General features: G+C 39.2%; 1 protein-coding gene across 2 annotated transcripts in view; it reads right to left on the bottom strand.

Moving 5' to 3' along the window:
- WDFY2 (WD repeat and FYVE domain containing 2) overlaps positions 1–22704 on the bottom strand; it is a 148814-nt gene extending 126110 nt beyond the window's left edge. The window contains exon 1 of one of the 2 annotated variants that reach the window (XM_032496212.1): positions 22329–22704. In XM_032496212.1, coding sequence (XP_032352103.1) covers positions 22329–22465 — 137 coding nt within the window. In that variant the 5' untranslated portion in view covers positions 22466–22704. The remainder of the gene's footprint in view (positions 1–22328) is intronic. The other variant, XM_032496213.1, reaches the window with a different exon arrangement.
- Between the last annotated feature and the right edge of the window lie 372 nt (positions 22705–23076).

Here is a 23076-nt window from a genome sequence, read left to right as displayed (position 1 = left end):
AGGGAAGGAACTTACTGTAACAGGCTTAGACTAATCAGAATTTAGTTCTGAGTCATGTAGGGTAGGGATGGACACCTGAACAAAACTGAGGTTCAGCTAGCAAGAAAGAATTAAGTAGACATAGGCAGGCAGTAGTGAGGATCAAATGATAATGCATGAAAAAACTGTAAAATAAAACATGCTTTACAGATGTAAGAGGTTATTATTCATTCAAGGAGAATGCTGTGTACTAAGGAAGCAGAATTCCCCAAAATCTCAATGATGAAACAGATTCATTGAAAATAGAGAATATTCTTAAAAAAAATTAAACAGCAAACTATAATGATCATCATTCTAATAATACTGTGAGTCTTGAACTACAATGAATATATGCATTTTTCAAATATATGCAGATTGACAACATGGAACATCAGCAATAGGTTTTACAGCCAATGTGTACTTCCATCCTATATTCAACAATATTTTCTGAGCACCCACTATGTACCAGGCACTATTCTAAGCACTGGGGATAACAGAGCAAAGAAAGCAAAATTCCTGCCTTATTTATACTTAACTGCATAACTATTTTTGAAGACAAGCATTCTTAATCACCAACATGTGAAATTAACAGAACAGGTGTAATTTAAATTAATTACAGTAACTCTGGGTTTTGTTGACTTCTCCTACTTTCCCATACTACTCAAAAATACAAGCATGAATCGAGGGGAAAAAAAAATTTGACAGGCTCTCATCATTAGAACAAAGGATAAGTTAACCAGATTCCTCTTTGTTACTTCCACCCCCCACTTCGCGCCCCCCAATTCTGGATGAAGGCCAAAAAGCAGGGCCACATTTCAGCTATCATTTCTGAAAATCATACTTGCAGAGGATACTGCTAAAATAGCATCAATATCCATAGAGTAAAAACAATCAAATACACACAGAATAAAGACAACCAGGGAATCCTAAGAGCAAACCTACAACGGATGTTTTCCATGACTGTCAACCATTAATAGCAGATTTGACATTATACTTTTTTTCTGGGAATCTTACAAGTACAGTTGGCCTTCTATATCCGTGGGTTCTGCATCCACAGATTTCAACCAACCTCAGATTGGAAAAAAATATGCCAGAAAGTTTCAAAAAGCAAAACTGTAATTTGTCAAGCACTGGCAACTATTTACATAATATTTACATCGTATTTACAAATATTCGTATAGCATTTACATCGTATTAGGTATTATAAGTAACCTAGAGATGATTTAAAGTACACAGGGGGCTGTGCCTGGGTTATATACAAATATTATGTCATTTTATATAAAGGACTTGAGCATCCGCAGGTTTTGGTATCCTCACGGATTCTGGAACAAATCCCCTGTGTATACCAAGGGATGATTATAAATGTTACGTTCACACCAATCCTTACCAAACAAGATAAATAACATTATTGGATTTAAAGAGGCCTTGGCTGCCTCTTTTCATATCTGCAAAAGTATGATACCAAGGAGTCACACAAATTAGAAATGGGAATGAAACTTGGGTATTTAACCAAAGTATTCAACACCTGGGTTCCAGTTAAAATAAGTTTCTCTAGTAATTTCATATAATAAATACATAATACTTACGCATATTTGAGGGGGAAAAAAACTATTTCCTAAAGAAATGAGTGTTCAGCAGAGCTTTTTAAAGATTCATCTTACTTAACTCCTTTAGAGATCTTTATTCAAGGCCATACCAACTTTTCCCTTTTTATTCAGAAAGATACATGATTTCCTATTTCTGTTTCTATGCAGAGGACAGTGAGAGAAAAGTATTTTGTGTTATGAAGCCACTCCCCCGTTCCCCTTAGCGTGTGCCACACACACAGTGACAACCAAATGACAAACTCTTACTACTCTTTCCTTAAACTTTCAGTTTTAACTTTTTTCTTACTCCCCAAATCCTTGAAACTTTATATCCATTAAAAACCATCAAGGGAAGGAATTAGATAGTTGACTATTAGGCCAAAGAAAGCCAAATATGTTTGGGGGTAAAACAGCAAAGATGATACAACTCTGAATCCAACTCAGCACATTCACAAGTACCAGCTGTTGAGATGAGGGATGTTGCCTTTCTGTCTGTGCAGCTCCATCTCCATGCACTCACCACCCCAAAAACATAACCTAGCCAAGGCTTTCTAATAGTAGAAACTCATATTTGCTATTTTTAGTGCTACCCTCTGGGCTTGGGTATAGGTCAGATAAAAAGACAAGAATTATATGTGCCTAAGACTTCCATTCTGTCTTTGATTACTCAGCACTGATCAGAAAGGACTCCTTCGGGGAGTTTATAAAACAGAAGAACTAGACCTTCAGGGCTTGCTGTAAATCAAGTCTTCCAAGAACTTTCCTTACAATTAATTTAGCTTTAAAAAATGAAGGTCGGGTCACCAAATGCACCATATAATGGATGCACAGATTTGACATCTCAGCACACTGAGGCAATCTCTGAGTGAAATTTTAAGGTAACAGGCAGTTGGCTTTACAAATTCTATTTTTTCTTTCAATCATTTTTATGGTATTCTTTCTAAAATATTTTCATGTGTTCTTAAAGATATATTAACCTTTTTTTTGATGCCTGAAATACAGACGTCCCAGGAGCTTATAGACTTACACTACAGTGAGTTGCTTATTCTAATACTGAATGTCCCAAACTCTCCCTTTGCTTTCAGTTCTTATATCCAATTTCTATAATTTTTCCAAGGTCAACTGTCAATTCTTGATCTTATTATTATGAATACCTTAATTAGCTCTTTTCACAGTAATATTCTGAGGGCCAGATGACCAAGTTTATTAGACTCCTACTTAAGATAAACAGCGGTAATAAAAGAATATTGTTTATCTCTTGGGGGTTGTAATCAGAAAGGGCATACAAGGTCCTTCCGAGAGACAAGCAACGTTCAATTTATTGACATAGGTGTTTCCTTTCTAATATCGCACTTAACTATACATTTATGTTTTATGTGCTTTTCCATAACTTAAAAAAAAGTTAAAATAACACATAGGCAAAGAGTTGAATGAGGAGATACACTCTTCCCTACTCTTACTCCAGCACGCATTCATGCTCGCGTGTGCTTACGCTTGCACGCGTACACACACACACACAGAGATATTCATTCAGGTAGTAACTCAGCTGCTTACAATTATATTTTTAGATGATAGCCAATGGGATGTGTAGAAGATACTTCATTTCAGCATTGGTTATAAAAGAAAAAAGGAAAGAAAAACAGAAGGGAAAAAATGGAAACAACCTAATGTTCCCTAATAGAGGAATGATAAATTACGGTACTGAACGAGGCAGATCACCTTATTCTGATATGAAACTGTGCCCAAGACTATATTTAATTAAACAAGCAAGTTGCAGAAAGAAATATGCTTGTCTGATATGATCTTACTTGTATAAAAAGGAGAGAATAAATGTGACTATTTCTGAAGTCTTGTGAATACAGTAGAATCTATTAACCGTGATACCCTAAAGAATCTATTAACAGTGGTACCCTACAGTATGTGGGAATAGTTGATGAGGAAAGATAGGGGATTTTACTTTCTACCCTTTGATTCTGTTTGAATTCCTAGCCAATAACCATGTAGTTCTTTAAAAGTAAAAACTTGAATGAATATATTAGTTTCCATTTACTGCTGTAACAAATTACTAAAATGAACTTAGCAGTTTAAAACAACACAAATGTACTCTCTTTCTGCTCTGGAGGTCAGAAGTCCAAAATGAGTCTTTTTTTTTTTTTTTTTTTTTTGAGTAAAGGTAGATTTATTTAGAGAGATATTGGGGTTGGGTGCTCAGATTATAGTAAAAGTAACTAAACACTCCACAGAGTGTAGGCCATCTTCAAAGAGAAGGCAGAGAGAGAGGCCCAAAATGAGTCTTAATTAAGGGGCAAAAATCAAGGTATCAGTGGAGCTGGTTCCTTGTGGAGGCCCCAGGGCAGAATCTTATCTCTTCCAGTTTGTAGTGGCTGCCAGCACTCCTTGACTTGTGGCCAAATCGTGCTAATCTCTGCCTTCATCTTGGCATTGCCTTCTCCTCTGACGCTAATCCTCCTGCCTCCCTCTCGTAAAGATCCTTGTGATTACTCCGGGCCCACCCCAATAATCCAGGATATTTCCCCATCTCAAGATCCTTAATCGCATCTGCCAAGTCCCTTTCACCACATAAAGTTACATATTCACAGGAACTGGAGATTAGGATGGGGCATCTTTGGGGGGGCCACTGGTCAGCCTACCACACCAAGTACATGCCAAACTGTCCTGGGAGGATGTCTCTAGGATCTGAGATGTGGAGGAAGGAGAGTGAGGAAGCACTCTCTTATACTTTTATATTACCTTAAATTCTGACATTGAATATGTATTGTTTTAATTAAAAACCCAATATATATACCCTATTTCATCAACTCTAAGATATCATCAATCAATAGTTACACTATTTTATGTATGACTAAGAAAGATAAACCACTAATTAAACTATGATTTCACTGTAATATCATGGTAGATGGTTTGCTAAAATGCACTCAGAAATCCCTCCCATCCCAGTATCCATGGACATACTTTGCAATGTGACTTGACTGCTCCTCTCGCCAAGAGGCAGAGTTTATTTCTCCATCCCCCGACTCTGGGCTTGGCCTTGTAACTTGCTTTGATTAATGAGACATTAGCAAAAGTGACTCAAACAGAAGCTGGGAAAGTGCTTGCACACTGGGGCTACCTTTTCTCTTGTTGCTTCCTTTCTACCGTATAAACAAGTCCAGGAAGGTCTACCAGCCACCCCAGCCAACCCACTGAACCTTGTGCAAACAGTAGTTGTTCTTTGAAGCCACTAATTCTGACGTCAGAAAAATATAAAGGTTAAAAAAACTGTGGCTCTTCAAGTCAATGAAATACGATATTTCAGTAAGGACATTTCAGTATAATACCAGCATGTAAGTAAGTGTCTAAAGGGTATATCTAAGAGGAAAATATACAAATTTTAGTGAGCAGGGTTTTTATATCACATTTTTTGCTTATTTTCTGGTTTTTAGTTACATTTCACATAACTGAAGTCACTGAATTAAGTGATCACTGGCACTGCAGGGGTTCTACTTTTGGCCACAGAATATTAGAGCAAGATAAATTATCTTACCCATTCAATAGGAAAGAAACTAACAACCACTAGAAGAAAGTGGTGAAAAATTATTACTTTCTCATTCAGGCAGGTACTGTGAATCATAAATTAAGAGTGACAATGCTGGCAAATATCTCTTAATTTTAGTAGATAAAGTATATAGTTTTACCAAAAAAATTGAAAATATAGTGTGGTATAGTGTGAGCTGTACTTATCACATTTGCAATTTTTTAACCAAAATGATTCTAAATACAAAAGAGGTTCCAGTTCCTTCTACTACAATACTGCATTTATAGGCATGTTGTGACCTTCTTGTTCATACTCTGCTGATATAAACAAGATATATTTTGTTAACAAAAGGTCAAATGACAGAGCCATTGTGACAAGGGCATTTCCTACATTGCAACTTTAAAATCCAGTTTCTGGATTGTTATAATAGCTATCATTTACAGAGTGCCTGTTTCCCAAATAACCAGGTATAATAATATCTGATCTGGGTGTATAACTGAAGATAAATAAGCAATAGAAATAACTTTACCCCTAGCAATTTCTTCTCCACATATACAAAGAGTTACATAAATTCTTGGATTTTTAATTTAATGCAGAGTTAGTTATCAAGTGCTTATAACATGCCTGATACTATGCTTAAGACTATGGACACAAAATCCTCAGTAAAAACCAAATCTCCTAAATTTTTGAATTGGAGGTATCAATTGAATTAACACATTTTCTAACACCTAAAAATCCTATCATGCACCAAAAGCTTCACATACAACTCCTCTGTACTTTAATACTTATAATACTTACAAGCACCATGACAAAGACTTAAAAATGACTTTAACCTCTCTGAGAAAAGTCACACAGCTAGTTAAGTGGAGGAGCTGCGTGTGAGATAATACAGCCAGGTCTGATGATTTGTTCCTGGATTATGGCATCCATTTCCAAGTCTTCAATAATTCCCATCTTTCACCCTAGGAAACTGAGCCTTAAATAACTTATCTAAAACCCTACACCTATGAAAAGGACTCACATCTGACACTAATCTTTGCTCTTAACCCCCACACAAAGCTGCCTCCCCAAAGGTAACTTTTTTCAGTAACTAAAATCCTTCTCAATGTGCCCCACTGCTTCAGTTCAGCCACCACCACCATCATTTTAACTGTTCACTAGACCTTCCACTTCATACCCCTGACCCTCCATCCACACCGCCCAACAAAAGTTTCTGCAATGATGGAAATGCTTTATAATCTGCACTCCTAATATGGTAGCCACTAGCCACATGAGGTGTCTGAGCTCGAAATGTAGCTAGTGCCACTAAAGGACTTTTAATTGCATTTAACTTTAATTAATTTAAATTTAAATTTAAATAACCACATGTGGCTGGTGGCTACCATACTGGACAATACAGCTCCACATAGTCCTCAAGTCTCTCCTGTTCTCAAGCTTTGACATTCATAAGGCTCAGCCACATTCCCTCTGCCCTTGGGTCCCAGGAGTTTTCCTGTAGGCTCATAATAAACTCCCCTTTCCTCAGGCTTTGGGTGCATTTCTGTTTCTTAACTAAAAGTTATGACAGTCTGATTCCTAACTACGAAAAAAGCCTCTCCTCATGAGTTTCTGTTTGATAGAGGCAGGACCATAGTGATAGGTTCCACACAACACAGTCAGAAAGGACCTTTCCATGAAGAATATGAAGCAGAAATTTCTAAGAGGACAGAATGAAGGAGGCAACCCTAATGTAAATGCTTTTTCTAACTGAGAACCTTGTCAATAAATATTATAAATTGGCATGCATTATTTTCAAGAGAAATTAATATCTATAGCACAAAGGGAAGACTCTAGCCCATGTTAGTATTTTGCTTGGTTGGTAGTTTTAAAACACACCTTTGCACTAACTTTAAAGATTGAAAGATATCACATAAAAATCTGGATTTTCTGGATTGCTGGAGAAATCCAGCAATCCTGGAGACTCTGGACCTGCGTTCCCCATGGCAAACATCTGTAGAGCTGAGAAGCAGCTATCCTCTTTCCCTAGGCAAACACGCTCCAGTTTGTCACAATCCCCACTACTCCTTTTCGTATGCCTGACACTGAGGCTCGACCCAGTTCCAACTAGTAAATATTCTCAAAGCAAGCTTTTCCACTCATTTATATTACACGCTTTGTGCCTATGACCAAGTCAGTCTATGACCTCTAAGAGAGCTTTACAAGGAATTTTCATATCTATTATTTCACTTAATTCGTACCACAATCATATGAAGAAGGCAGTATTTATTCTCTCTGTTTTATCAATTAGAAAGCTGACCCTCAGAAAAATTAAGACTAAATGAGAGAAGCATGATTTTAACTTAGACCCTATAATTACCTTTCTCACGTTCTTCCTGCCACAGGGCATAATGCTTGACAATAGCCCCAAAACAACTGTATGATTTAAATTGTAGCCAAATTAGTTACATTATAATGTAAAGAAAACATCCTTCAACATCTTGCTCAAAATGTCACTGAGATAATACAGCCAGGTCTGATGATTTGGTTGTTGTAACCACAATATCAAAGCCATGAGTGTCCCTAAAGAAGTGCTAATCAATCTTTGACAGCAACTGAGTGCGGAGCCAGGGGTCCTCCCGGCCAGAAGTACACAGCCCAGGGGCCCCAGCTGCTCCCGGACCTACCAGGCAACCCTGAGTGCTGAAGGCTGAATCACCACCTCACCACATCTATAACTTAAAGCCCCACAAGGATATTTCCACTCCAGGTATTCTGGAATTAAAATGTGAGTAGAAAATACACTGTAACCGTATGTTAGAAAACACATCCAGTTGTTGGACATTTATAAATTCTTCCAGGAGTTCAAAATCTGGATGTAAATGAGAAGAGCAAACGAATGACTTCGGGTGTTTTTAAAAGGCTGGCAAAAACTGGCAAACTTTCTGATACTTACATTTGCCAGATTAACTGATGAACTTTAGAGTGGTCCATGGCCAATTATATACTTTAATTGTAAAAGCCCCAGGCCTATATCCATGAATTTAGGAAACCACAGAACCTCCTGATATCAGGATTTGGATTACAGCACTCGGCCAGCCTGGGAATCTGCTCCAAGCAGCAAAGGCAGTCCTGCAGTACGAGCAAGAGGCAGAGTTAGGAGCAGGAGGAAGAGTTGTCATCAGTTTTATAGGGTACAAAAGGCAAATGGGACCCATTTGGAAACAAAGCTGTTCCCAAGCTTACAGTCAACATTGGTCCAAAGAGTAAAGGGTAGTTCCCTAGCCAAAGGTCTCGTGAGACCACACTAATTATTTATCTCCCCAATATCCAAATTTGTTAAAGTATTGAAAATAAATAAATGAATGAATAAACAAATGCCTCATCCTCCCTTGTAGCTAGGTGGTCTTGTGATAGATTTATGACCAGATGTGAAGCTGAAAGCCAATCATCTTTTCAACATGGGGGAACCATCGGGATGAAAGCCACACGCTGGAGATGGCAGAACAAAAAGAGATAAGGACCACCAATCTCCAGATGTCTTGTTCTACAAGAAAAAAATCAGCCTACAAACACCCCCACGCAGCCAACAAGGCCCTCCTCATTCACAGACCCCGTTGTCCATCAATAAATGCTTAGCCCTTCCTGACTTCACCCAAAGTCGTATCTACAATTTTGTAATAATAAATACTTAGAGTAGGTAGTCGTATCTACAATTTTGTAATAATAAATACTTAGAGTAGGTAAAGAAGGAAATGCAAGGGTGTAAAAAGGATGTCTACTCTCTTTTTACTTAATTTGTACTGTCACTTGTTGATTGATTAGCTGATTTGGTAGCTTTTCCTCCGAAGAACCCAGTTCAGCGTGCTGTGTGTGACCTCCATGGAGGCTCCATACTGGTCCTTCCACACCTCACAGAGGTGGTGGAGCATAGCGAAGACGAAAGAAAGGGCTGCAGAGTCCAATGAACCAGGCGCACGCACATCCCGAGACTCTGCCTCTTCCTGGCTGCATCTGATCCCTCATCTTTCAAATAAGAGTGAAATATTTAGCTTCATAAAATCATCCTGAGGATTAAATAAGAAAAGGCACATAAAGCACATCAAGGGCTTAACACAGTGCCTGGCGCATGGTATGTACTCAGTAAATGTTAGCTTTTATTAGTTACTATTAATATCTCTGAGGCTTTTCAGCCTCCTCCCTGAAATAGGACACATACTGTGTCCTTATGTGCTTAACAGTCTAGTTTCATGTCATTTTTTAAATTTCAGTTTGTTAAATGTATAATGAAATATATACACTATATGTGTCTATCTCTCTATCTACATATATATATATTCATCTATTCATCTATCTGTCTGTCTATATATCCATCCATCAGGAAAAAAAACTTTCACGTTGCCATATGTTTTGATTTGGAATTTAGAAAATCTGGTTACCATATGGGGTCCATTCACTAGTGCTAAAATCTGTCAAATAACAATGGCTTTTGCTCAGCAAACATTCACTGTGAAATACCTACCCACTCCTCACATTGTACCCACTACAGGAAAACAGCAGTCCACAAACATGTCAAATCAGCAAATGAAGCAACGAGGAGAAAACGGCTACCTGGGCATGTCAAGGGCGACATCTACGAGCAGATTTCAAGGAAAAGAGGGCAATGAAAATCGGGAAAAGCAAGAGTCAGTGTTCATCATTCTGCTGCTACTAGAACAATAACCAACAACATGCCAAGCTGCAAGGCACGGGCTCATGTCATGCCCGCTCCGCCCCAGCAGTGGGCACATGCTGAACTGTTGATCTTATATCTCTTTTCTGAGACTTGCCCTCCACTCCCCATCCACAGGCTGCAGCAGAGATGACCAAACTCCTGCAACATGACCCCACTTCTGGCCACAATCCGAGAATGGACTGCTGACTGACTGGACCCATATGTCTCTTCCCAAAGAATTCTGGAACTAGGATAGAAGCCTGACATCAGTCTCTCTCTGCTTATCAAGAGCAGTCACGTGTAAAAGTCAGGAGCAGCTGGCAGCCATGTTCTGCCTTGTGGACTAAGTAAGGAACACAGGAAGTCAGTGAGAGAAGAGAGAAGAATGATGCAGGCACGGACAAACCCACGAGCACAGGGAGAGGGCACTTCCTGGCTCTCCACGTGCTCCAGACTTTAGTTCGCTTCCTGAGGCCCAAATGCATCACCATCCTTGGATTCTGCAAGATATGTGAACCTCCTGCCAGGCTTGTTTCTGTTCACTGTAACAAGGAAACCAAGAGACTCCATCATTACATCTTTTTAGAAGACAACTAGTTTCTGAGTGACCCCTGTAAACCACAGGAGAGGCCTCACCGTCAACTAACACACAAGCCTCCGTTGCTCCAATTTTGCTTACTTACTATGTTCTGAGTCCCGAGCTAGAGACCTTGAGAAACACAGTGATGGGGAGCCCATAGCAGAAGATAAACGGAAAATGTCAAGGCGTGTGGGGAGGTGTTTACAGGAAGAGTGAGCTGCAGAATGCAGCTATCAGAAGCTCATGAGGAGGCTTAATCCCCAGAGTAGTTTTACAAGTGAAAAGTTTGCAGTTCCTATAGCAGAAATGCCCACAGAGAACCATATCAGGGCACTTATCAGAGCATGTGCAAATCCTATCAGTTTCCCTTTCATAAAATCTCACACCACAAGTGGGAGGGAGCTTATCTTTCCTCAGTATAGCCTTCAGAAGTTTACAAATTCATGTACTATCACCTTACAAACCAGTTTAACTATTTTTTTAAACATAACTGCTAGTATCTAACTCTTCTTGCTGGCTATTTTTTGTTCAAATATTCAGAACTTCAGTTATAGTCTGGATGAATCAGTCCCCAAGGGAAATGAACCACCAAATAAGTAGCCATTTTTTAACCTTAAAACCTGTGTCTTTTGTACTATGATTATTTAATTCTCAAACTGCGGCAATCTCCTAGCTAAATTATATTTCAAATAACTAACAGATAACCCACACATCCCTCCGAAGCCTCAAGACTCCTTGCCTGGGCCCCCTCCTCTCCCTATATATGACTTTTGAACCTTTTCGGACTTTGTGAATGTTCTTTTCTCAGCCTTTGCCCAATCCTCTACCCAGATAAAGCTCAAAGATCTATGTTGTACACATCTGATACACAGAAACTTCCCAAATGGAAACTCAACAAGAAAAACAAGTCACAGAAGTCACACTGCAACCAATTCCAAACCAACTCAATCCATCCAAATCAGATAACTATTCAGATCAAGCATAACTAACCTCTCTAACTTAATTTGCCCTTCTGGAGGAAAATTATTCATTCTTCCAAATTGTTTAACAATCTAAGTTTTGAAATATAGAGAGAACTTATTAAGTCACTCAAATACAAATTCAAAAATATTTCAAAAATCAGAATATAATGAAATATCTCAGCTAGTTCCAATACCTTCCCTTCTCCCCCAAACAAAACCATCTTACCAAATATCAGACAGCTAGTATTTTCCAAGTCCCAGAAATACCAATGAATACTAACGCAGATTACTGAGATTCTAACAGCATGGGAAGCCTTTTTTCTATTGGGGATGATTGACTCTAGAAAACATTATATTAATTCAGATCTACAAAATAAAAGGCAGTAATATAATTTTAAATTTATCTACAATTAGAATTTAAATATATTTAAATATTACATTCATCCACTTTTAAAATGAAGATAAAGAAACACAAAACTTTCTAAATTAAAAGTATAGACTCATGTTTTATATTTATGGCCAGTTAAAAGATAACAACCTTTAACATTTGTATGGGACTTCTGGTATATGCAGTGTTTTCACATATTATGTAATTTAAAACTATCAAAAATCAATTTCAGATGGGGGGTACATCTTCCCATTTGTCAAGAGAAACCTACAAGCTGGACCTTTATGTGAAATCCAGATTTTTAAAGCTTGGCTACTAATTCAAACTTCTAAAAACATTGTACATGGACAAAATCCATTTGACGGTAGACCTCAGCCCACTAGCTGCCAGTCTCCCAGCTGAGGCAGCTTAGTTAAAATTTCATCCCTACCTCATCGTATTCCCCATGGAAGACATAGGATATATAGCCCTTGCCCTCCAGGAGACCAGTGGGGACAATGAACACACCATTTCAAGACAAGATGGCAAATGGAGAGAGAGGAAAGGCTGCAAAGGAGAACACAGGACCCACCACATACCTCCCCTGACCACTGGCTTTTACAGAACAAGTTTGGGAAGTGGCAGGGAAAAGATGAGAGAGTAACTCCACCTCGGTATATCTAGAGATGAGATAAAGGGATTCACAACTATATGAAAACAAACAAAAACTCAATAGCCCCACTTTGTGTATCCAAGGTGATTCTTAAAATAGGCAAGCCTCAATGGAGCCATAGCAACAGGCATGGTGGTACCATAAACAAAAAATAAAACTAACTTCTACTGAGCACCATCTATGCTCCAAGTACAATGCCAGGTGCTGCAGGAATATCATCCCATGTATCATTCCCAACAATCCTGGGAACAATCATTAGTCTCAATTTACAGATGAGGAAACTGAGACTCTCAAGTCTTAAAGTTTGGGAAAAAGCCAATCATCTAGAACCAAGTGATTCCTTTCCCATTAACTTGGCTAGAGAGTTTCTAGCTATTACTGTAGATACCTAATGGTAAATAATCAAGAACAACTCATTAGCTACAATAATTAAAAGTGTAAGAGGGTGAGGAGTGGAATAGCTAAAGAGGATTAAGAGGTACAAACCTCCAGTAATAAAATAAATAAGCCACAGGGATGTAACATACAGCATAAGGAATGTGGTCAATAATATTGTAATAACTCTGTATGCGGACAGATGGCTACCAGACTTATCATGCTGATCATTTCATAATGTATGCAAATGCCAAATCACTATATAGTACACCTGAAACTAACATAATATTGTACATCAACTATATTTCAATTTAAAAAAGAAAATATTTTTTAAAAAGTATAAGACTGATATTAAAAGCAGAGATCCTCAAAATACAACAGAGCCCATAGTAGACTTTGTTGATTATGAGAATTTAATTTTGTGATAAAGGTAGTTTCATAAATAAATACAAAAAAAAGCCTAAGGACCATTCAATAAATGATGCTGAAATAATCAACAGCAAATTTTAGAAAAATCATTATATTCCTCAATTTATACCATTCAATGAAATACATTCCAAAATAAATCAAAAAGTTATTTTTTTCACCAAATTATATAACTGGGATAAAAGAAAAATGAGTATTTAATGAATCTCTGGGTAAAGAATTACTTTAAAAAATTAGGAATGATGGAAGAAATTTCAATTACAGAAAAAGATAGATGGTTACAATAAGGAGTAAATATTTTCTATATAAAAAGTAAAAAGGCAAACAATGGAAGTATAAGACATAACTGGATATAAAACAGAAACAGAATTAATATCCTTATTATATCTACAGAATATATATGTTCAGAAGAATGAGACTTCAATGGAGAAACAAAGGACAGGAACAGGTAGTTCATAAAAGGAAAAGTAACAAGTAAACAAGCAAACAGAAAAAAATTCACATTCAGCCAAAACATACAAATTAAACATGAGTAAAGTGCTACAATTTATCAAGCAAATTGTGAAGAAAAAAATTTAAATAATAATATTTATGGCTGCTCAGATATGATAAAACTAATATTCCTATGTCACTGTAAACATTATAAAGTGGCACAAACCTTTTGGAAAGCAATAAGGTATTCTTCTTATAATTTTTCCTGAAGAAATAACCCAAAGTCTGGGAGAAAAAACACCTACATGTACAATATATCCTCGTCATAACAATTATAAAACTAAAAATAAATAGCCAACAGTAGGGGATGGATAAATGGCAATGTTGTACCCACTAGATTATCAGTATCTTGAGAGCAGGATGTCTTGTTCATGATGGGAGACTCAGGGCCAAATTCATATAGTATAAGCATTAAATAAGTATGAGTGAATACAGAAGGAAAAGAAAAATAGACAGCCACTTAAAATGATGGTTAAAGACTAGGTAGCTGGTGGCACAATTTTAAGTGGGGCAAGAACATAAAAGCGTATGATTATAGTCATATTTTTCAAAGCTGCATTAGAAAAACTGCTAGAAGGAAATACATAAAATCCAAACAGTCATTGTGCTAAGAGATTTATGAGCAATTATTCTTCATTATGTTTATATTATCTTTATTTAAAATGTAAACACACTTCAGAGGGATTATTATGATTTCTTAAAATATAAGTTGATTCTTAGAAACTGAGGAAAAGATTAAAAATTTAATAACTAATGGAAAAATACATACAATCCCCAAATAGCTTAACTTTATAGGTAAATCCACCCAGCCAAAAAGAAAAACAGTCCTATAGAGAGGTCAGCAACTGACACTTGTAACTTAGATGAGATGCATCACTTCTGAGACCTAACTCAGTAATAAATGAACACATCACAAGAAGCTAAAACGCAGCCACTCAAACAGCTGTTCAGTTTGCTGCACTTCCGAACACTCTCTGGCTCTGGACTGAAAAGGCTTAGAACAGTTATGTCCTGGGGAAGGGTATAGCTCAAATGGTAGAGTGCATGCTTAGCATGCACAAGGTCCTAGGTTCAATCCCCAGTACCCTCTCTAAAAATAAATAAACCTCATTACCTTCCTTCACCCTCTCCAAAAAAGCCCTAAATAATTAATTAAGTACCTAGAAAATGTAAAGAAAAAATAAATTTTAAAAAAATAATAAAAAGCATAGTTATCTCCTGAGTTGGAGGCTTCCAGTGAGACTAACTCAATTCTCTAACCTATGGAAATTCAGAAAAGCAAGACAGGCCAGGGGTAGGGTAGGCTGGTGGGGTATAGGACTCTGGGTTGAACTGTATTTCCTTTCATCTTCAAGGAGCACCAAAACTACAGAAAGAAAAAGAGGGTACAAAATTTAACAGTTTCTCTAGGGCGCTGCATCTCAAAACTGTTGTTTTCAACCCATTATGGCTCATAAAATCGCTTGCAGGAGTCACAATTAGGATTTTCTGAAGCCAACAGTAGAACAAAAACTGTCAGTATGCATGTCCCATTAAAGGAAACCATTTAAAAAACTTTCGTTTCAGTTATACATGTGTGTTCTGTGTCAGTGTATGTGAGTCTTGGGTAGCAAATGCTAAATATATTTCTTACTATGATTTATGGTCAAAAAAGTTTCAAAAGCTTTGCTCTAGACAACCGTTAGCCCTGACTTAGGGTCCAGTAAACCACCCAGAGCAAAACGGTTTAGCATCCGAAACTAAAGGATTCATCTGGAAATAAGAATGTAGTGCATCCATTTCAACTAGGTATTAGGCACCAAAACAAACACCTCTTTAATATTTCATCCGGGAATAAAGAACCGCTGCCATCCAAAGGCTCCGGGAAGCATCGATTTCCATCCCCTCACAAAGCGCATGCTCCTTTTGCGCCCCCTGCACATTTTCTTTGGCTCCAAGTTTTAGGATGATGTGACAGCAGACTACACTTATTTCGTCCCTACGTGGGCACATCACAGTGCCAGAGCCACCGCTAGGAAATCCTGCTCCCTCCTTTGCCAGGTGGAGAAACCGAGGCTAACAGTGATGAAATGCCCAATGTCCAAAGTCAAGGCAGGGGAGAGCTGCGATCGGACTCCCAGAACCAGTTCTTCCCCGAGATTCGTTAAATTAAAGGCACACGAGAGCATAAGCCAGCACTCTCGGCCAGCAGACAAGTAGATGACTTTTTTTCTTTTTTGGTCTTATTTGTTAGTTTCTTATACTTCTGAATTAATTTTTACTAATGACTAAATTAAGCATTTGGATGGGGAGGCCCCTCTGCCCTTTAAAAAAAAAAGTTAATGAGACTGTTTACTGAAGTTGCGCAAGAAGTTATTTTTTTCTGCGTTAGGGAATTTCTAGGTTAATGTGGCATTTTTCTTGGGAGACCTATTCATATAAAAATAAAAAAGGAGTGTTGCTTCCTTTGAATTCTTTCTGTCCTGATACTGTAGTTGAGAAGCAAAGTTTGGCTCATGGCCATTTTCTTTTCAGGTAACTACACATTGCATATAATTTAGTTTAGTGTTACAGATATCAATAGATCACTACTTAAAAGAGTTTTAAATCACAATTTACCTATTGATTTCTAAATGGTACTGAGTGTTTTAATTTCCCCAAAGCTGTTACTTTTTAATGACATGGCTCTTAACAACAAACAGAAAATCTCTCCCTCTCAAAGCCAAATAAATTCAAAGTGAAAACAGAGCCAGGGAAAGATGCTGTGCAAGGGAAAAGTAATATTTCCGTTTTTATTTTATTTGCTTGGAAAAAGATCAACTTGCTGAAGTCTCTTCCGGCTTCTACCATCCTATGACTTTTACCTACTTTTCTTTTTCAAATTAAGTTTAGTAACACTTGAGACAGAAGATAGCTGGCCAGGATTTCACAATCTGAGAATCACTCCTTTAAGGAGTGTGTCAGAACTGCCACTCTGACATTGTCCATTATCTTGCAATAAATATCCAGATGAATGTATCCTGTTTAAGATCTGTGAGGTCCTGGAAAGAATCTGGCTGAACTGTGTAAATTAAGTAGGCAATTCAGAACTATCAGGAGCTTTAGGGTACTAGAAGCTAAGCCTCCTCTAGTAAACTTCCTTAAACAGCTTTTCCATAGTGATCTTTTCTTAAAAAGGCAATCTGTAGTCTGACCTTCAGAGACCTAGAGGCAGCCTGTTTCCAGACAGATCTGCTGGCACCAAGACTTCCTCATGCTCTGAGTTCAGTGGAAACGTCTAATTTTCAACAATTATATGGGGCAAATTCCCATTTTGGGACCTTGAAACCAGCAATTACTACTGCCAAGTGATGAGTCTCTAGTGCATAGCTGAAAGTTTATTAATTTTATGCCATTAAATAGAAACTTGACACAATCAAAAATTAGTTTAGATGGGTTCCAGTTTTGTCAACTTTTGAGACCTCACACTATCACTCGACTCAACTTTTGGAAATATGTCTGCACTTAGGGAAAATCTTTGATTTGCATTTAAAAAATTTTTAATGCAAGTGTTATAAAATGCATGGTACATAAAACTCCATGAGGAGGTCAGCTGAATGGTGCCAAGGTCTAAGTATTAGTGCAACTAATGGTTTCAACCAGAGAACCAAGATAGCACAATTTCACAATGAAAAGAATCAATGGTAAATGAGCCAATACTATGAGGATTTATAAAATGACATTTTAACATAACTTTTCAAGAAATAGTCACATAGTCATGGCCACTTAGAATCACTGTAGTTTAGAATTAGAAAAAAAGAGGGGGGCAAAGATAAAAAATAAAAAATCCAACCCCTCTCTCATTCCAGCCCCTTGCCAGTCCTATCCCCTGTAGCCCAAAGTAAGCTGCTAAGTTTCTCTCAGGTTCAGTTTAAATATCTTTGCTCTCAGAAATTTAAACCCCCCTCAGGCCCATTCCATTCCAAACAGGTGATTGTTCAGCCACTGCTTAATTCATTCAATGAACATACAGTGCATATCTCCTTTCTGCTAGGCATTGGAGATCAGATCTATTGAGATAAAAATGTGACTCCCTATTTACTACCCATTGCATGGGTTCTATGTATCCTTAGGGCTTACAGAGAACACAGCTAACTTATGCCGTATAAACTGGTCCTGAATAAAGTCAAAATATAAGGTGGCAGTTCCCCAGAGTCCCTCCCCATTAACCTCATCTTCTGCAGTCCCCTCCCTCACAGCCTCCTCCACAATACCCCACCACCACACCCTCAGATCTTTTTATCCAGAAAAGAATTCCAAATTCTTACACTCAGGGTTTTGGGACTGTCCATCTTTAGAGACACTAATTTTCCAGATTCCTCAAAGTGTGACATTCAGAGCTGAGTTCTGAATTCAAGCTGACTGACTCCCAAGTCTGTTGTAAACCAGACCACCAGTCCATTCTAGTGCTGCTCCATGCACTAAGTTTTCTCTTCCCTCTAGAGCTAGAATGCCCCTTCCAACACCCTAGCTTTTTCACATGAACTCCTACTCATCCTACAAGACCCATCTGGAGAAAAGCTCCTTGGTCTTTTCTTTAACCACCACAAGCAAAGATTCCTCAACAACCCCAGTGAATGGTGTTTGTACTCATCATCAGCACATCTCTTTATATGAGATTTAAAAAAAAAAAATCTTACCCCCATTTATTCATTGCAGGCGTAGAGATGCCCAGTGAAGGAACAATTTCCTATAAGTGTCTAACAGTAACTAACTAAAGTCATTGAAAGTCTCTGTACGAATGCGAAAATTGTTGACTTGTGTTAAGGTATGTATGTAAAGAACTTACAAAGATAAGGTCTAAATGGGGCCGGTCCCACCTGGAACAGTCTCTACTGGCTTTCAACACTTGGAGAAGAGGCTGCCACTGGACAAGGGAGCTGCAGATTACCAGCTACCCTGGTAAGCTGCAGGCTAGACATTAGTCTTAACCGAAATAGAGCCAAAATGTCTGGGAGGAAACTCCTAGGCAAGGACTGTTAAAAATGACATTCACTCAGAAAAGACAGTTTAGACAGAAGCTGAGAAATGAGGAACCTCATGTACCAAAGTTGGGCATGTCCTCTGGAAACAGAATTCAGCTACAATTAAAGCAAAGATAGACTAAGATAAAGCCGGTGAGTTCTGAGAACAAACTCTGCTTTATGATAGCACCAGAAACCTACACTTGCAAGTCAGATCATTTTTATATTTCTTAACTGGATTCAGATGAACTGAGGATAAGGGTTTTTAGCCACTCTTGGGCCTGAAGATTAGAATATTATCAGCGCACTACTGACAACAGCCGTAGGGTAAAGACGGTAGTCCAAGAATCTGGAATCCAGTCACTCCTCCCCACCTACAAATTCTCTTTTCAATACTAAATCTTGGAGGTTGTGTTTTGTTTTCTTCTAAAATGTCCTCCCACTGACTTGTGAGCAACTTGGAAGGACCTTGTCATTTTCACCAACGTAGTGTGCTCATGGGCTTGGAACACAGTAGGGGCTCAAATGTTGGCTGATGGAATGAATGAAGCAATGCGTGGACTTTCAAAATTTTAAAGCACCTTTAAAGGCGGTCCAGTCCAATCCTTTTCCCACAAGAGTACATTTGTCCACACAGACCTTTCACAGGTTGTCATAAAATTCATTCAGACAAATATCAACGAAATGTCTACAATAGTTAAGATGCTGGCTTTCAGGAACAACAAAAAGATCAGTCACTGATACAATAAGTGTTTACTGATGGCTTACTGTGAGCCAGCCACCCACCATACTAGGCCCCATAGATATTACAGTGAATAAGACACATGTAGCACCTTAGGGAATTCATGGAGAAGATAAATGGACAACAAGTATCTATAACACTGTTGAAGGCAGAAAATGTTAAGCATTTTCAAAGGTATAGATAAAGGCTATTGGGAACCACAGGTCAAAAAGAAAAAACCAAGGTTTCAGAAGAATTTGAGACACTACCATTCAGAAATGTGACATTATTTTGTGTTTAACCTTATAGTTCAGGAATGAAAACTGCTTATTTCTAGCTGAAGCAATGAATGGAAATGGCTTGGTAGGTTTTGATGAAAATCAATATTATATCTTAATATCTTTATCATTATGTCAAGTGACAGTGACACTGGATTTTGAAAAGCAAGAATACAGATCAATTCTCTTTTAATGAAAACCATAATCAAAATTGAGCTCTAGCGGGAGGGGATAGCTCAGTGGTAGAGGGCCTGCCTAGCATGCACAAGGTCCTAGATTCAATTCCCAGTATTTCCACTTAAAAAATAAGTAAATAAGTAAACCTAATTACCTCATCTCCTTAAAAATTTTTTTTAAAAATTGAGCTCTAAATAACAAAGTCTTTATCATATATGAGTCTATGAGCTATGGAAACACAGACTTGTTGACTTGATTAACAATAAAATATATGTAAAGAATAATTCTGGACTTAATAGTAATTGCATAATAAGATAATTTCTATTACTTACATTGTAAACTGGGAAAGTGAAAATTAAGCTTAATATATAGCTAAACATTGCATTTCTTTTGTCCCATGATCAAATAAAACTTATCTTTCAGTTTCTTTCATATATGCTACTTCAGCTTCTCCAAAGACTCTTAAATGCACTCCCCTAACGCTGTTTCCTTCAGGATAAACACTGTGAAATGGGAATCAGAAGACTTAGGAGCTAGGCCTGGCTTCACCACAAGCTACATGAACTTGGGCAGGCAAATTCTCTGGCCTAAATTTTCTCATTTGTAAAATGAAGCTGGATTTTTTTCCCCCTTTAGATTGTTTGTTTGTTTGTTTTATTGAAGAGTAGTTGATTTATAATGTTAGTTTCAGGTGTAGAGCAAAGCAATTCAGTTATACATACACATACATATAAAAGGAAGCTGTTACAGCAAATAACCTCGAAGATCCCTTTGAACTCTTAAAAACACCACCAAAAAACTATGAAAACTAACCTGTACTCAAAAACCCTCAACCAGAGCAAAAAGTTTCAAAAGTAATATTAAAGGAGCTTAAGTTTAACTACCTTTCTCCCTCTCTTACTTGATTCAACAAACTTCCTTATGAATTTCCTACAGCAGTTAGGTTGAGCGATTTCGTCTCTAGTAGGTATAGACATGGAAAGTGATGTTCATAATACATTCTTTAAAAAAAAAAACAACAAAATTCTATGACAAAAGATTTCTAGGTCCAGAAGCCATCTCTTTAATAGAATTTTGCCTCTATGGAAAAATCAAACACTCATAAGGCTTCTTTGTGAATTTTAAAAGGTTTCTACATCCATGTATTCCATTGCCGCCATGAATTTCTTCAGTTCTTGCAGACTGCTTGCCATCGGTGTATGTTTACAATGTTTTCCATTGGATTTGCATGGGAAATGAATCAAGCACCATTTGGCCCTTTGTATGGAGTCTGATGTAGACAAGAATATGTCATTAACATATTCACCCTGGTTATACTGAAGAATCTATGATATGAACAGACCTATCAGGCACATTGTTTGAGGCTACACTGTATGCAAAGTGCTGAAATGAGTATAAAGACAGTATGAACATTTTGCTGCTTCACATCTGCCTGCAAATTTACAAGTTACTGAGAAAAAGTATTTTCTACCTCAGCATAATTTGAACGTACATTAAGGAAACCTAACTACTGCTTAAGGTTAAAGCCCCTTGTCATATACTTCTATAATGCTACATTTTTTAGAATGCTAGTTGATGCTATAAAAGCAACAATTCCAGATCAAAACCATAACTACTATATTCAGGTATCATTCCTCTGCAAATTAGCTTCGTCAGCATAATTTCTGCATATTAAAGGGCACTAAGTTAAAGCAAAAAAGCACCGTCTTAAAAACAAGGGAGAGTACTAAAGGCAGAAGAACTGGCTCTACTTCTGCATATAAAGCAAAATTAGGCAAAAAGAAAGGAAGCAAGCAAAGGGAAGGAACTCAAGAGCTATTTGCAGCAGTAGTCCCTTAAAAGTTCTAGGAGCTTCCCCTTGAGCTTGAAGAGGTAAGAAAAGGAGGGCAAAGTAAAGAATGGACCTCTCCTTTTGGGCAGAAGCCCAAATACTTTTTTCACAACTTGCAATAGTCACTGAATTCAGTGTAAGATGTCTGGGAGATCTGGATTCGGTGGGAATGTCTGGGAGAAGGGAGTGGCATTTGCTTTCTCTGTCTGGAGCCTTAGGAACTGTACCAGAGTTCTCAAAAAGCCCTTAGTTATCTCGCAGAAGAGGCTTGGAGCATCCTCCCCACGCACACACCTGCCGGGCCGCGAAGCTCCTCCCTCTTCCCCTCCTGTCCTCAGGGCTGGACCAAGGTCCAGTGGCCGGCAAACCGTTAGTCCAAGGGCCACCCTGGCCCAGACAAGCGCCAGCCGAGCCAGGACAAGGCCAGACAGCACGCCGCTGTCAGGGCTCCGTCCCCCAAGGCACGCAGCTGCGACGACGCGCTGCTAGACACGGGCACCACCGGGACGCGCATGATAATAAAAACTTGAGAGCGCTCTACACTCGCGCCGACGTGGAGGCACAGCCCCTGAAGCGGGCTCGGGGACCGCCGGCCCGTCCCGCCCCTCCTCGCGACTGAGGGCAGCGGTCCGTACCTGTCCTCCGAGACACTGATGACGCCCTCCTCCTTGGGCACGATCACGGCCATATTCACCACCTCCTGGGACCCTTCGACCCGCTGCAGCAGGATCGGCTTTCGGGTCAGAGGCTTGGGCTGGATCTCTGCCGCCATCGGAGGAAGGGGCGCGCTGGGGGCGCCGCCGCCGATCGCGCCGCGGAGCCGGGCTGAGGAGACTGCTCGGGTACGGACACAAGCCGAGACAAGGACTCTGGTTGGCCGGAGCGGGACGCCGGGGACCCGCGATCATAGCCTGGCCGCCGCTCCCGGGAACGACTCAGGGCTCCCGGCTTCGGGCACCGAAACCGCCACGACCGGCGCTGCAACCCGGCACCACCACAGGAGGAGGGGGCGGAGAGCAGGGGGCGGGGCCGGCAGGGGGCGGGGCCTGCCGCAGGGGGTGGCCGCTGGTGGGCGCGAGGGCGGCTGCACTTCCGGAAGGGTGCTAGAGGAGGAGGGGAAACTGGAAAAGGAGGCGGGGCGCTGGTGGCCCAATGCGCGTGCGTCAGCCCACTAGCCCATTTCCGCCCCGCCCCTCCGCCATTCCCGAAGCCTTGCCGCACCGCCTCAAGAACGCATGCGCCTTCCATGCTCTGCTTTCTCCTCTCCACCTTCCACACCCAGTATTTAGTCCCCTCCCTATTTAATCTCCCGTGAACGCGCACGTACACAGTCCTGGGAACGCGCTTGCCAGTGGCCCCGCCCATTCAAAATCCCTGAAAAGA

The sequence above is a fragment of the Camelus ferus genome, chromosome 14 (genome assembly GCF_009834535.1).
Source record: "Camelus ferus isolate YT-003-E chromosome 14, BCGSAC_Cfer_1.0, whole genome shotgun sequence".
In the NCBI taxonomy this organism is placed as follows: Eukaryota; Metazoa; Chordata; class Mammalia; order Artiodactyla; family Camelidae; genus Camelus; species Camelus ferus.
The sequence above is the reverse complement of the archived record's forward strand: the minus strand, read 5'-3'. Positions and strand labels throughout refer to the sequence as shown.